We start from the raw sequence: 16,873 nt of genomic DNA, 5'->3' as shown, positions 1-16,873 counted from the left end.
ATATTCCTGTGTGTATGAATGTCCCCAGCTTATATTAGCCTAGTTACAACTTTCTAGTTGTGTTAGTTAAACTCTCAGTGCTTATAGTCAAGTGTGAGAATGTTTCTCTGCTTTGATATCTTCCAGCCATATCTTTCTTGGTATCGAAATATTCCTCTCGTTACGCCTTAATTAATGATGTTTAGTGTGTTACAATAACATGTATAATACTATGTTTACCATCCTTAGGAGTAAAAATGACCAATTCTGACATCATCATTAAACATGCAGATTCGACTGTCAGAAGGAGACGAAGAAACTCTCTCCCGCTAAACGTTCCTAACTACTATTGGCCATTTCACCCAAAATAGGCGTGGACTGATTTATCCCTAAAGGAATAGTTCACCCAAAATGTGGTCATCATTTACTCCCCCTTGTGTTGTTCCAAACCTGTCACCTTCATTTATAAAGCGCTTTTAACAGTATGGATTGTTTCAAAGCAGCTTTACAGTGATAATATATATAACCGTAACATATTGTTTAGGCTTTGCCACAGCTCTAGGATAAAGTTATTGTCCAGCTAAAGATAGTCTTGATTGATTCACTTCCGTTGCGAAGATCACAGCGCGTTTTCTACTCGAGCATGTGAATATTATTGTTTTTCTCAACATGAAAGTGAAACAATATAAACAAGATAAATATTATGAATTATTATAAATATATATTTTTTTTAATTCAATTTACAAACAATCAGTCATCACAATCCATAAACAAAGAATATACATCAAATAATTACAAATAACATAATATGAATAACAAGTATGAAATTAATAAATTAATTTAAAAAAACAGACTTACAAACTTCATTAATGATAAGGATAACAGGAATGTTTCAGTATATATCAGTTATTGACGTAGCTTTCTAATTTTTTACCAATTTAAGAGACTCAAAATATATGTCAGTTTCAATTTGGAATAATTTTAAATATGGTCTTGATTTGGAAGATTTTGCTTTATGAATATGGAACCTAGTAAAATAAAGAGATTTCCCTTCAAGTGTGATTTGTTGTTTTAGATGCCATATAATTTAATTTAATAATACAAAATGAACAATAAAAGAGATGAGTAAACGATTCTTGTTCTATCTTACAAAAACTACAATAATTCTCAACAGGCGTGAATTTTGAGATAAACAAGTTTGTGGGATATATAGCCTATATTATGGAATATTTTCAAATGTAATTCCCTAACTTTGTTTGTGATACAAAATCTAAAAGGAACAAGCCACGCCCCATGCCAATTAATCTCAGTAAAATGAGGATTCCAGAAAAATTTCCCACAAGGTGTTATTTATTTTCTTTAAATTTAGAAAGCATTTTCTGACATGCTTATTATCTGTACAATTGCTGCTGATAATATCCATACCGTTTATATAAAGAGTAAAATTAAAGCCAGGAACTTTTCATTAGTTCTAATATGCCATTAGGTATAGATTTGAAAACTGAGTTATATTCTTTGAACGGTATCAGGAATGCCTTCTATGGAAGTAAAATAATGCCAAATGTTTTTGAAGCAAAAAAGCCTGTTGAATTGCACTAGTTGAAAAAGATATGCATTGCATTAACCATGCTGGCATTTTAATGCATGTATTTTTAGGGCTTGATTAGAGTTTAAGATATTTTCTTTCCTTTCATCCGATGCACTTTTTAAACTGTTTATAACAAAGAAAGCTGAATATTTTGTTAAAACTCAAATGGCTAAAAATGTTTGTATGCAATGAAGATAGTTTTTGGTTTACAGTTCCTTCAGCTTTATTTCAAGAATTTGGTGGAATTCAATATTTTCTCAAATGTGATTTTGATTTATCCAAACTCCCGGAGAAACTATCAACATTCCATCAACAAGTTCTCTTATTTTGGAAATTGGCACACACACAATTTTACACCTCATAGTGTTTCTGTTTGGAACAACAAATATATATTGCACAGGAACAAATCTTTATGCTTTAAGAATTGGCTAAGCAGAAGCATATGGTCGGTGAGGGATCTAATGGATGAAAAGGGTAACCTTTTAGACTATAATGCTGTTACATTAAGAGTTCTTCACTGTCATTAATGCAATACCTTCTGGCATAAAAATGCTGATGAGATGCGCTCTTTCTTATGCTAAAGTTAAACCAGCTCTTCCCACTTTATTCATTGGAGATATTCATTTTAAAAGTGCTCATTGTACTAACAAGTATATAATACAGGTCGTCTTAAAAACATGTTATCCCTGTCAAATTAAAAGAAATAAGTTAGATCACATGTTTAATAAGACTACTGTAAAATATCTTAGAACAGCTTATTTCAGTTTTCCTATTCCCCCTAAAGCAAAAGAAACGCACTTCAAAATCTTAAATGAAATGTATCCTTCCAACAAACTCTTAAATCAAAAATGTAATATAGATATTGTCCCCTGTTCTTTCTGTAATAACCGTTCTGAAGACACTGACCATTTCTTCTTTACATGCAATTTGTCCAAAATCTTCTGGATATCAGTTCAGGACTGGTTGATAGAAAAGTTGTTAATGGTTTTGCTTTTACTTTACAACATATTTTATTTGGAATTCCCAAAGACTGCTGTGTTCATTTCTATTTGATTAATAACATTATAATAATGGCTAAATATTTCATTCGCAAATGTAGATTTTTTAAATCCCTCCCACTATTTGTTGTGTTCAAAAATGATTTAAAGTGTATTTCTAGAGCCCTTGAAGGAATGTGAGGTGGGAGTGCGATGAAGCTGCTTGATCTTTTGATTTCATATGATTTGGTGTGATATTGCCCCTTAATTTTATTTATTTTATTTATTTATTTATTTATTTTTAACCCTAAGTCAATGTAAGATATGATTTCAAATTTGTATTTATTTTTTGTTAAACTGTGTTGAGGCTTTCATTCGATATTCTTACGCACTGTAGAAAGAATACATTTGCCTTGTATAATTTTGTACTCAATAAAAAAAGAAAAATAAATAAATAAATAAAACTACACAGAATCCCACTAATCGCCCCCACACAATGATTAAACTCAGGTGAACATTAGCATACAACCTTTGCACAAATATACATAATGAAAAGATGATACAAAATGTAATACCTTGGAAAATTGCATTTAAGACTTTTTAATACTCAGGGCCTTAATTTTCTCTAAATTGATTTATCAACTTTTAATACTTTCTAAGACACCACGGACACCCTGTATAAAGAGAGATACTTAATAAGACTAAGAGAACACTTATTTATTTTTGTTATTTATACTGTTTTTATGTCTATGTTCATTTTGTGTAAATGAGTTCAATTAGGTTGTCACACACAGCCTCAATCAGAAGTTCTGGAAGCTCATAAATGTACAGTAACGTCTGAAGTGACTCATGTGAAATCATACAGGAGAAAAGCCAGTCAGTTGAGTTTGTGGCAAAACATTTTACAGTGCTGTATATTGTTGTCTTTCAATGCATTTGATAATTCATACTCAAAAAGTAGAACTGAAATGACATGAAATGAAGATTATTAGTTAAAACATTTCAAAATGGACTTGCAGACTATTTTTAGTCATGAACTTTTTCACTGAGGATTTCTATTAAATATTGTGCAAAAATCTCATCTCGTTTTCGTGAACCCAATCTCGTGTCTCGTCTCGTGAGATAAGTGTCTTGTCACACCCCTAACATACAGTATATATATAATTTTTTTGCTAATGTCAGTTGAGGTTTCTAGAACAAGACAGTTTCATTTTCCTGGCTATTTTCCAGCTTCTTTGTGACCCTTAGAATAACAGTTTTTTTTTCAATCAATTTGAAACATTTCTGCATCCAAATGTAATACAAAACAAATAATTGAATGATCCATTTAATACACAAATGTCTACTCCAGCTTTTTTAAACATGTTGAGCAAAAGGCTGTACAATATCTTACCTCAGCTGTGAGATGTAGGACAGACACTGAAGGAAACTCTTCATTTCACTCTCTTCCTCTGGACATCCTCTCAGCTCTACTGGTTTCTTCTCTGTCTGGAGTTTCAGCACTTCCAGGAGGACGGAGGTCTTTCTCTGTGAGAGATCTATGATCCAGACATCAGGAGACTGGAAAACTGACTGTAATGCTGGAAGGAAACTCCTGCCTGTTTGAGTCTCATAGTTCCTCACATGTGAGCAAAGATCCAGCAGGAAATCACTCTGTTTAATTCTGTCAGTCTCTTGATAAGGAAAAGATGTGTAGACTGATGATAACAGTTTCAGCATCTGCTCTCCTGTCTGTGTCTCAGTCTCTGCTGCTTTAGTCAAGAGTCTCAGAAGAAATCTGTTTCGAACACTTTCATTCAGATTAGAGAATCTGTAACAAAATGGAAATGAGAAATGTGAATAAATAGAGATATCACAGAACTTATTTTAGCTATGACTTGACTAAATAAGACAAATTAAAATAATGTGTTGTTTGTTTCCTGTTTTCAGCTCACATTGTTGTAAATAGTGTTAGTCACTAAATACTGACACAGTTATTAACACTTTATATTTACATTACATTTAATCATTTAGCAGACGCTTTTATCCAAAGCAACTTACAAATGAGGAGAGCAATAGAAGCAGTTAAACTAACAATAGGACAATATGAAAGTGCTGTGATGAATTAGGCCTACTATGATATTAGACTACATATAATAGCAGCCATATCACCAGCAGCCATATCACCCTGTAGCCCAAGACTGGTTCCCCACTGAAGCTAAGCAGGGCTGAGCCTGGTTACCTGGATGGGAGACCTTCTGAGAAAACCAGGTTGCTGCTGGAAGAGGTGTTAGTGAGGCCAGCAGGGGGCGCTCACCCTGTGGTCTGTGTGGGTCCTAACGCCCCAGTATAGTGACGGGAACACTATACTGTCAAAGAGCACCGTCCTTCGGATGAGACGTTAAACCGAGGCCCTGACTCTCTGTGGTCATTAAAAATCCCAGGATGTCTTTCGAAAGAGTAGGGGTGTAACCCCGGCATCCTGGCCAAATTTGCCCAGTGGCCTCTGTCCATCATGGCCTCCTAATCATCCCCATATATATATACACTGATTGGCTTCATCACTCTGTCTCCTCTCCACCAGTAAGCTGGTGTGTGGTGAGCGTTCTGGCGCAATATGGCTGCCGTCGCATCATCCAAGTGGATGCTGCACATTGGTGGTGGTTGAGGAGATTCCCCCTTCCATGTGAAGCGCTTTGAAAAGCGCTATATAAATGTAATGAATTATAATAAAAGATAAATGAATTTCAAACCTAAACCAAACATATTTTTATTCAAAGATCAACAGTCTGTCATTAGTCTTTAGTCTGCCACAAAAAAACAACATTGAAATCATGACCTCAAATGTCATTGCGAAAAACCCCAAAACAATGACTGTTGTAACTGTGCGTAAATCAGACCTTTCAGGCTATAGCCATTCATATTTTTGAATGAAAATTAGCTTATCAATGCATATCTAAATTCACGACTACGGTATCTTTGTAGAACTTCAAAAAAAGAAACGATGCTGCAGCCAATGAGCAGCCGGCGGGGGCTGAAGGACGACTCAACCTCCACGGACAGCTTGTCATGTTTTATCAGACTACTCAAGATTTTGCTTTAGTATAATTTTCAGGATAATTAGGGCTGGATTTGGGACAACAGCTTAGATTTTGGGACTGTCCCGAATTTTTGGGGAAGTCTGGTCACCCTACTTGCAAGTTTCTGGATGGCACGTAAGTGTGGAGTAATGAGTTTAGGTTAAAGGGAGCAGAGCCAGTGGTTGTTCTGTAGGCAAGCATCAGTGCCTTGAATTTAACTGGTAACCAGTGCAGTTTTGTGAGGAGAGGAGTGACGCGTGCTCTCTTCGGCTCAATAAAGACCTCTCTAGCTGCAGCATCTGGATCAGTTGCAGAGGTTTGACAGTGCAAGCTGGAAGAGAGCATTACAATAGTCCAGTCTGGACAGAACAAGCGCTTGGACAAGGAGTTGTGTAGCATGCTCTGATAGAAGAGCCTGATCCTCCTAATGTTGGATAAGGCAAATCTGCAGGATCAGCCAGTTCTAGCAGTGAACTTTATAATGAATCCATTTTTCACCAAATATATTTGAAAAAATCTTTACCATTTTTCTTTTTTTTACATAATTCTTAAAGTGTTTAATTGTTGAACAACATTATGTGCCCTGAAATGATCAACTTAAATTTGAGACTATTTTTTCTAATCTCAGCAAAACAATGGACTCTATTCAATTTGTCAATTATAAACTCCAAATCATTTTCATCTATTTTCTATGCAGTGTAAAGTCGTTAATATCTCAATGATTTGTATTAAAATACTACATTACATAGCCTACAGTTATATTCAGAGTAAAGCATTTCTATTATTTTGATTATATCAGACAATGGAAAAAACTGCTAAAACCAAACAATTAATGGAGAAAAATGTACTTTCAGATTGTAAGTGACAAAAGGAGAGAGAAGCTTTTTGATTTAACAGTCGTGGACAGATTCTTACCTCTTATTTTGTTCAACTTGATTTTTTTATTTCAGTTTTTTTTTTTTATATAGTTCTTGGTTTTAAATAGTCAAATTTCTAAACTTTTTAAGGACTGAATCTGTCTTTACTGATTGTAATATAGTATTTTACATATAGATGTGTGCATTGAATTGTGTTGTGAAATCAAATCTTTCACTTGCTGTATTAAAAATGAACATAGTAAATTAGCAATGTATTTCCAAATTAAACCCCTATCCAAAAAAATACATAAACAAAATAAATGTTCTCATCAATGCCTTCCTAAAGAATGCTTAATGATGAAAAAAGAAATAACATCATGAATATCAATGCCTGGGTCTCTGAGGGTTAAATCAACAATCAAAAGCATGTAAGTTCAGTTACCTCAGCTGTGAGATGTAGGACAGACACTGAAGGAAACTCTTCATTTCACTCTCTTCCTCTGAACATCCTCTCAGCTCTACTGGTTTCTTCTCTGTCTGGAGTTTCAGCACTTCCAGGAGGACGGAGGTCTTTCTCTGTGAGAGATCTATGATCCAGACATCAGGAGACTGGAAAACTGACTGTAATGCTGGAAGGAAACTCCTGCCTGTTTGAGTCTCATAGTTCTTCACATGTGAGCAAAGATCCAGCAGGAAATCACACAGTTCTGGGTTGTTATTGTGTCTCACGGCAAAAAAGGAGCATCTGCACTGCGATCCTTTATGGAAGAATTCTCGAAAGAATGTGATTTGCTTCAGTGGTTCTTTCCAAACCTTTAATCTGCAACACAGAAATCATACATCAATAATAATAACAATAATTTTAAATTATAAAAAATAAGCAAATTAATAAAGACTATGGCATACTATGGCAATAATTATTTTGTACTGTAAAATAAAGGCATTTAATAATAATACAATCTAAATGTAATGAACACCAGTACAATTATAATACTTATATTTATGTCTTAATTTCTTTTGGTGAAGACCTTAGAGTATTGTTTTTGGATTGTTGCATTATTCCAAATAATAAATTGAGATTCACAAACAAATGTAAAGAGATTCACAAAAAAAATGTATCAAATTCACAAATAATAGATTGAGATTCACAAATAAATGTAAAGAGCTTAACAAATATGTATAAAACTCAAATAAATAAAATGAGATTTGCAAATAAAAAAAAATATTTACAAATGTGTTTTATGTCACACACACACCTCATTTATTTATCGGCAATGGCTCACATTGATGACTGGCTCACTAAGTCATGTCTCCATCTAAACACCAAAAAATCAGTCTGTATGGCATTCACCAAACAAAGCATGAAGGTTTCACATTCTAATAATATTATCATCATTTCCCTATTTTCATTTGATGTGTTATGCATTCTAATAATTGTAAAAACATATTTTCTTAGAATGCCAAGGAAAGAAAGAATAAAAACAAAACAAAAATCAAGGAACTCTCTGTATGATACATTTAGACGTACCACCTTTGGCCAAAATATATTATCAATAACAGGTGGTAAACTTTGGAATAACTTGCCCCTTTCGATACGAGTGTCCTACTTTCAACACCTTCAAAACTCACTTAAAAAAGTGGCTCTAAGAGAACCAGAGATGTACTCATTTTAACTGTCACACATTTATCAGCCATACACTTTCATTGTTGAATTAAATGTAGTATAGTGGTGAATGTATAATGTCTTTGTTATTATGTGTTTTTTGTTTGTATTTATGCGTTGTTTGTAATATCAATGTATATTCTTATCCATGTGTATTGTTGTTATAGTGAATGAATGCTGTATGACTGTTGGCTATCTATAGTTAGTTCTTTTTTATGTTACCGGCCTAGGGACTGCAGATGAAAAGTAGTATCTTTTTACTAATTCTGGCATATTTACATGGTGTATTATCATACAACAATGTTCATGAATATGCATGGTCCCTATCAAATAAACTAATAAATAAATAAAAATAAATCAATTTGTGAACCGCTTTCTGTGCATTTGTAAATTGCTGCACACATGTGTGAATCTCTTCTTGTGCATTTGTAAATCCCCTCACACATCTGTGGATTTTGAAACACTTCTAGCGTCGACATGCAGACAAATCCACAAATAAGTGGACTCCACCCACCGTTTCCTCTCAAGCCAATCAGATAACGGCCACATTGACCACAGCTGACCAATCGTAGCACGTTCTCACTACAACCAATCACGTTTGGCTGCACAATCAGGGTGGTCTTGCCCTGAAATAACTTTGCTTATTCATCTGCATTGGCTCAAATAGAAAGTGTAAGGCTAAGGCCCATAAAATTGCTACAGTAAAAGATGTTTAAAATTTGGATTTCGTTAGAGATAGACCATTAGACGGGGTATCAAGCCAAGACACATTTTTATGAGCTTTTGAAAATGCCAGAGAAACAGCGCTTACATCTCTGTTATGGGAGCGTTATGGAAGCGTCCCGTTATTCATGATAGAACACGCTGTTGCTGAGCCTCGTACGGTTACATCATCACTGATGGTCATTTGGGCTCATATTTGGCATTCAACATAATATTTATGTCCTATAGCTATTTATCACCACAGTTGTGCTTTAAAAGATAAAATCATCCGTTTTGCCATTTCTCAGCCTAAATCGTGTCGACCCCGTGCGAGGCTGTCTACACTGGACAGAGTGAATGTGTAAATCATTCGCAGACTTCAGAAGTAGAATAGGCATCCGTTTACTGTCAGTAAATCATCGTCCAGTGTAGACAGTTTCACAAATTATACATTTGGCAGCACTAATCAATAAGGAAGATTATGCAGACACTTTATATCTGCAGGTAAGAAAACCGACGTCATGGGCAAAATGTGCTAACATTGCAAACATGTTAGTTTTACATTATTTGAAACCGCTACGGCAGCCGAGAAGATAATGGGCTAATCTTTGCTTTTGACGCGCTGTCGCGCCGCTTGACTCCGGTGTAGAGAGGGATCTGTGATGATCATAATTTGTGTTTAATACTGAGTTTATCCTGATGGAAATATAAAGAGGCCTTAAACCCCAACAATCTTTTGGAAACGGGGGGGTTTTAACCACACAAACAGTTCAATTTGAATGAAGCGCCCATTACAGCTCCTTTCAGGGGTGCAAATATCAGTTCCTGCCCCGAGTGTAAAGACTAACGTGATTGGTTGCAGTGAGAACGTGCTACGATTGGTCATCTTAATGTGGCCGTTATCTGATTGGCTTAAATGGTTATTTGTGGATTTGTCTGCACGTTGACGATAGAAGTGTTTCACAAAGGGGATTTACAAATGCACAAGAAGAGATTCACAAAAGTGTGCAGTGATTTACAAATGCACAGAAAGCGGTTATTTGTGGATCTTAATCTATTTATTTGTGAATTTGATACATTTTTGTGAATGTCTTTACATTTGTTTGACAATCTCAATCTATTTATTTGGAATAATGCAACAATCCTAACCCCATAATAAAGCTTCTCTTTAGTTCATCTCATTGCAGAAGGTTGAAACATGTTGCCTTTTTAAACGCGTGATACAAGCGGCCCAAACTTACAGCACTAGCAGAGAAGAGTTTGTGTGAAGCGGACGATCTTGACTGACAATAGACTCTTGGCAAGTGTTAAAGTCGACATGAAATGATTGTGACCCTTTTTTTTCTTGGGAATTGCTTGTTGGATTGTTGTTGTTTGCTACTGCTTTGATGTTATGTGAGTGACAGGAGGTTGCGGGAGTTTATTTTCCTCACGCCAGTAAACACGTCATCAGAGAAGAGATGAGATGTCAGTGTGTGGAGGAGGGGAAGTTATTCTGAATAAACATTACAAGGGCACATGATTTTTAAAAAAGTGATGTGCACAAATAAATATTTCACAATAAACACTCCATTTTAATTTCATGGTGACTTTAACTTTGGACACTGGCTGAGATGCTAAGCGTGTTCTGCACACAATCGCTGATGGCATCATCCGCTAGCAGTCCTGCCGTTTTTCTTGCATTTGCGCTGTGGATAGTTTGATAGATTGTGTCGATAGTTTAGGACCACCTTTATTCGCAATTGTTTTTGTGCTAAACTTAAAATCCTTAAATACAATAGTGCAAATCTTATTTCAGCAAATGACCTCTCATTGTTACATCGATCCCCAGCCAGTTGTGGGGTAGATTGTAACAACTGAACTCTTTGTATTTGACATAAACTCACATAATCTGTGATTGTTTTGTACTGTATATTTCCAAGTGAGTTATATTTGTAGCAGACAAATGTGGCCACCATTTATCAAATTTTGAGAGATATAGCATAAACAGCCAACGAATTACCAATGCTCAAACAAAAGGTGTTAATTTATCCCAGATCTTGCCTAATATTTAGGCCTACATAGTAAACTCCCCAGATGCAGATATTTTCACAGGTATGCAAAAATATAATAAAGTAATAAGTAAATAACGGCCTTTAATAAGTAAATAAATACAAACGAGCTGGGCAGCGGGCGAAATAGCTGGGCCAGATCTGGCTTATATTTAGCACAGTTATTAACAATAAAAACTATGGCACTTCCCACTGAGTAAAATGATGTCCAAAAGACGTCTTTTCAACGTCTTTATCACAAAAGTCGGACGTTGAAAAGATGTCCACTGAGGAGCCAGAATGAAAGATTTTATGACGTCTTTTTTTGATGTGTTCTGCACGTCCGATATAGACGTTCATGGACCCTCTTCGGACAATGTTAAAAACTAGTTCAAATGTGGCCATTGTGGAAATATTTTCAACATCATTTATGGTCTCATTTAGAAAATTTATACTGTTTCTGGACCAAATAAACACTCAGGATGCATTAAATTAAAACTCATGTTTATATCAATTTAATTTCCATACATTGTTTAGATGAGGTTTAGATGTTGATGTTTCATTTTAAGTTTCCATTGTGGTGATGAGTGTTTGCTTTAGTTGGGCTCTTGGTCCCAGTTCTTCCTATTTTAACTTTTCTTTGGCTGTTGTAACTGTGTGTTTGTATAATACCATTGTGGCAGAGAAAGCCAAGAAAAAGTAAAATCGGCTGTCATCAGCTCCTTGTTGATGATGACAAAATCATCACAAAGTGAGCATTAAATGTTGTGTTTAGGCTTTTGTCTTTATATCTGGGATTTATAAGCTCCAATCTTGTGGAACTACATTATTTGGACCAGTACCATTAAAATGATCACTTATTTGAAGGTGGATAAAAAAAGCATGTTTACACAATGTTTTGATCAAGTGTATCATGTAGTCACACACAGACATCATGATTCTCAACAACGGTGACAACCAAAACAAAAAAGCTTTGGAATCAAGGATGTTTTGTACTATGAAAGCTACCCATCATGCATTGCAGAATGAAGCTTTTTTTATTGTCACCATTGTTGTGAATCATACGCAAAATCTTGATGTCAGCGTGTGCCTATATGGTACATTTTCTCATAACATTGTGTAAACATGCTTTTTTTATCCACCTTCAAATAAGTGATAATTGTAATGGTACTGGTCCAAATAATGCAGTTCCACAAGATTGGGGCTTATAAATGTCAGATATAAAGACAAAAGTCTAAAACAACATTAAATGCTCACTTCGTGCTGATTTAGTCATCATCAAAAAGGAGCTGATGACAGCCAAACTTAATTTTTCTTTCCTTTCTCTGCCAAAACAATGGTGTTATACAAACACACAGTTACAACAGCCAAAGAAGAGTTAAAGTAAGAGGAATTGGGACCAAGAGCCCAACTAAAGCAAACACTGATCACCACAATGGTAACTTAAAATGAAACATCAACATCTAAACCTCATCTAAACAATGTAAGGAAATTAAATTGATATAAACATGAGTTTTAATTTAATGCATCCTGAGTGTTTAATTGGTCCAGAAACAGTATAAATTGTCTAAATGAGACCATAACTGATGTTGAAAATATGTCCACAATGGCCACATTTGAACTAGTTTTTAACACTGTCCGAAGGGTCCATGAACGTCTAGATCGGATGTGCAGAACACGTCAAAAAAAGACGTCATAAAAACTTTCATTCTGGCTCCTCAGTGGACGTCTTTTCAACGTCCGACTTTTGTGACAAAGACGTTGAAAAGACGTCTTTTGGACATCATGTTGTTTAGTGGGTTCATGTGAAAAAAGGTGTTCCTCTGTGTGAGCCTTTTAAACTATATAGCCTACTGAATGGACGTTGAGAAGTATATAGTTTAAAAGGCTAACACAGCACAAAATGCAAGAAAAAAGGATATTCAATATCAATATAATTCATTCTTACGTCACAATTTAGCAAAACTAAATTGAAAAAAAGGAGTGGCAATTATCCACTGATGAAGTAACCGGAGGGAGAAAAAACGAAAAATGGACGTTTGACTTTTTTTTAATGGACCATAGCCCCATAATAAACCATGAATCCGCTGTAGTGTGGACTGCAACGCTATTATTTACCTAATCTCTAAAAAGGGGTTCTGGATGCAATAGAGAAACCCTACATAAACTTTCCCAACATTTGTTTTAACATTCTTAAAAGTAATGTAAATTACGTTTGCAACAAGTGTGGTTTTCGCTGTGGGTTTATGGGGTGGCCTAGAATAGATAAGTGTTGAATATTGAAACAGGAAATACATTTCAGATTTCAATATTAATTAAAAAATAATTATCTTACACCATTAATTAAATTAATTAATCATAACTGCAGTGTAAATACATTCATGCCATTTCTGACCTGCATTAAACAGTCTGTGATAAATTCATATTTAGATGCAGCTTTTGGGGGTAAAAAGTCATGGCCATTGAAGCTGAAGTGAAAGAAATGGCTGGAGTGGATTGTGGAAGTTAGTCCTGTGGAGTCGGTCTCTTGGCAGGCTATAAGTCTGAGATACTGCTTCTCTAAATGTAGTCCAAGAGTTGGTTGACTAGTCAAATATCATGATCCTTCCTTACTAAAGATGGGGTGTAAAGATACACTCATGTCGCGATTTGGTAAAATACACAATACTGTAATCATGATACGATTTAAATGTAGTTCTCTCACTGAAACGTAATGTTTTTTAGATTATTAACGCTTTCAATGCAGGCATTCATTGGATCTCTTACAAGCCGCGCACACAACTCTTGCGCTGCTCACTGTTTCCCTTCTCTCCCTCTATAAATGCACTTACATGATCAAAATAAACCATCTAAAAAGCCTTGAATCATCATAATAGAACTAGTACAAATGTGATATGGTAATTTAAATGATGTTTGTGCTTTCACTATGATGAGTATGTGCTTCAGATGAACAATGCAATCAATCATCACAGTTTTAAACGTGTCAAAATAAATATTTCCAAACGTTAGACGCTAAAGGTAAGTTAATACAAAAATTAAAATTATGTCTTCATTTACTCACCCTCATGTCACAAAACATATCTGACCGTCTGTGTTTACTACAATATGTGTGTTGATCAGTAATTCTGTTCATCATGTCTCTTCAGAAGACTAGGATTAAACTGATCGATTGATTTTTTTTTTTTTTTTTTACAATGCTTTTATGACCTTGTTGGATCTTTTAAGTTTTAGGGGAATGGACTTTAAATAGAGGGACAGAAATCTCTCAGGTTTCATAAAAAAATCTTATGGGTTTAAAATGACACGAGGGCTGAGTGGATGATGAAAGAATAAATATTTATTCTTAAGGTATTTATAATACCTTATAAATGCAGTAAGCTCAGTCTTGGAGGGGAAAAAAACTATATTGCGACTGATTTTCACATCCACGATACGTTGTCTTATTTAAAAAAAAAATATTGCTATATCGTTTCACCCCTATTCCTTAGTACCTGATCTTGGGTGAGCAGCTGAGCATCATGTTCATTCCTGCGTCAGTCATGTTACAGTCCTCCAGATTCAGATAAACCTCTTTATCTCTGGACTGAGTGATCACGTAAGCCAAAGCACAACACTGATGAGGGTCAAGATCCTCTTCAGGCTCGAGCTGATGGTCCATCTTCTCCAGGAACATTAAGCACGCTTTAGGAGACTGGAGCTCATACAAGCACTGACACACATAGAGAAGATCAAACTCTTCACTTTCACTCTGAGGTTGGAGGAAAGTTTCCAAAAATTTCTCAATGAACCAGTCAGATGTTTTCTTTATCTGATCTTCTGGGAAGAGACATTTGATGAGTTTAATGTTGTGTTCTCCCAGAAGTCCACATAGGAAGGGAAGAACATGTTTCATGTGTTTATTCTTCTCAGTCTGACAGAGTTGTAGGACTTTCTCAATTTCGCCTGGATGTCCAAGAAGCCACAAAGCTGAGAAGAATTCCTGCATTGTGTTGTGGAGAAACGCACAGTATGTCATTGCAGAGTCTCTTATTGTGATCGTCTTCAGAAAAGCGTGAAAAATGTCTTTCTTAACACGGGTAATATCTAGAAATGTCAGGCACTTTTGCTTGGTTGCATTGAATGCACTTTTCATCAAGAAATAAACCTGATCTTTCACCTCTCTCTGGTATTTATCTATTTCCTCATTTTTTTTCTTTCCAACGTTCTTCACAGCATCACGTAAAATGTGGATGTACATTTCTGTGACTGTGTTTGGATGGTTGAAAACGGTGTCATTTTTAAATGGAATGAACGTGACAATCATGAATGCATACATTGGGACATGGCTGAGACTGAACAGCTCTTGATTCTTCAAAACAACATCTAGAAGAACAGGATCATGACCCAACATCTTCTGATAGTAAGCGTTGATAGACTCTTCGCTGAATCCTTCGACATACACTTTCAGTGTCGGCCATTTGGAGAAAAGTGGATCATATTCCACCTCTGATCTGCATGTAATTATAATCTTGGCATCAGGCAGGAGCTCGTGGTTCATGATCTTCCATAAGGTGGAATTTTCTTCTAAATCGACTACGCCATCAAATACAATGACAACATTCTCAGAGTTTTCTTCAATTTCTTGAAACACGTCTGTTCTGTCTTTATCCATTGGTTTTAAATATACGTCAAAGAAAAAATACTCCAAATAGTCATTGCTAGAACTGTGAGCCAAAACACCTTCATCAAAGTAGAACATGTAGTCCAGCTCTCGGTCCTCTTTCTCTGCCCACAGACGCAACATTTCCTGGACGACTGTAGTCTTTCCTATTCCAGGTTTGCCTATGAGGAGGATGCTCTTATCTTGGCATCTCAGCAGATCCACAGGTGAAAGTGCTTGTTGCTCAGTAGGAATGTAAGAGATCAGCTTTTTGGGCCGTAGCTTTTTGCATTTTTTGTTTTTCCATTTTATTTTGCATTGAGGAGTTTTCACCACAGAGTCTCTCTCTAAAACAACAGGTATAAAGTGTAAGTTTCCTTGTGCCTTGTCATCCGGATATTTACCGCAATGTTTTCTTTGCTCCTTCAGAATCATTTTTGCTTTCGTCTTGAGCGCTGTCTGGTAGTTTTGACAGGGCTTTGTACCTAAAACAGCAACAAAAACACAATTTAAATTGGAAATGTGTTAACTTCACCAAAATGTTTTTTTTTTTTTCATTTATCTTCTCACCAAATGAACAGCTGGTCTCTTCATCTTCCACTCTTAATGGAAAACAGCTGATCCAGGAGTGTAAATCAGGATCTAATGTCCTCTTCTTAGTGACATCCAAAATCTTGAGTAATTCATAACTGGCCTCTTCCCCTTTGTTAGTGACCCAATCCAATATACATCTGGCTTTATCAAACTCTGTCCTCTCGGCTTTGAGAGCATCGACCTCATGGTCATTGAAAACCCTCTGCTGATAAAGATTCTCAATGATCAGAGGAAGGTTCTTCATATCAGTCACCAGGTTTCTCCTGGCGTTTTTGAGGAACTCAATAGCAGATTTCCGTGAACAAGCCATAATGCAGGCATTCCAAACCTGAGGTACAAGACAGATGTACTCATACAACATTACAATTATTAATCAAATTTCCACATTTGAGCAATTTCACACAGGTGTGTGTACTGTAGAAAAAAGTCTTAATACACTAGGCTTATGTGAACTTAATTCTCTGTGATAGTACTCAAAGTGCATTAGTTAAAAATAAACTAGTAAAACTGAATTAACATTCTGGAGAGGAATATAAATAAAGCTGCAGTCAATTACTGTTTATATTTAGCTCTATTTGATGCCAAACGCAAACAAAAAATGGTGCTAACACAGACTCATGCTGTGCTGTAATACTATCAAATCATGATCCTAACCTTAATTTTGTTACCAAAATCTATGATGGCCAGTGATTCCTCTTTAATGAATTGTTACTTTGGTGTCCAAGACGTCGTGAGCCTAGAGACTGAACACCGTGAGTTTTTACCGTGAGAATTGACAAACACAG

The 16,873-nt window shown here is 35.6% G+C and overlaps 1 protein-coding gene across 2 annotated transcripts in view; it reads right to left on the bottom strand.

Annotated features, from left to right (window-relative positions):
- Positions 1 to 16,477, bottom strand: part of LOC130069521 (uncharacterized) — a 72,960-nt gene extending 56,483 nt beyond the window's left edge. The window contains exon 1 of one of the 2 annotated variants that reach the window (XM_056233430.1): positions 16,065 to 16,477. In XM_056233430.1, coding sequence (XP_056089405.1) covers positions 16,065 to 16,449 — 385 coding nt within the window. In that variant the 5' untranslated portion in view covers positions 16,450 to 16,477. The remainder of the gene's footprint in view (positions 1 to 16,064) is intronic. The other variant, XM_056233422.1, reaches the window with a different exon arrangement.
- Between the last annotated feature and the right edge of the window lie 396 nt (positions 16,478 to 16,873).

Source organism: Rhinichthys klamathensis, unplaced genomic scaffold (genome assembly GCF_029890125.1).
Source record: "Rhinichthys klamathensis goyatoka isolate OS25496 unplaced genomic scaffold, OSU_Roscu_1.1 h1tg000015l_1, whole genome shotgun sequence".
NCBI classification, from domain to species: domain Eukaryota; kingdom Metazoa; phylum Chordata; class Actinopteri; order Cypriniformes; family Leuciscidae; genus Rhinichthys; species Rhinichthys klamathensis.
The sequence above is the reverse complement of the archived record's forward strand: the minus strand, read 5'-3'. Positions and strand labels throughout refer to the sequence as shown.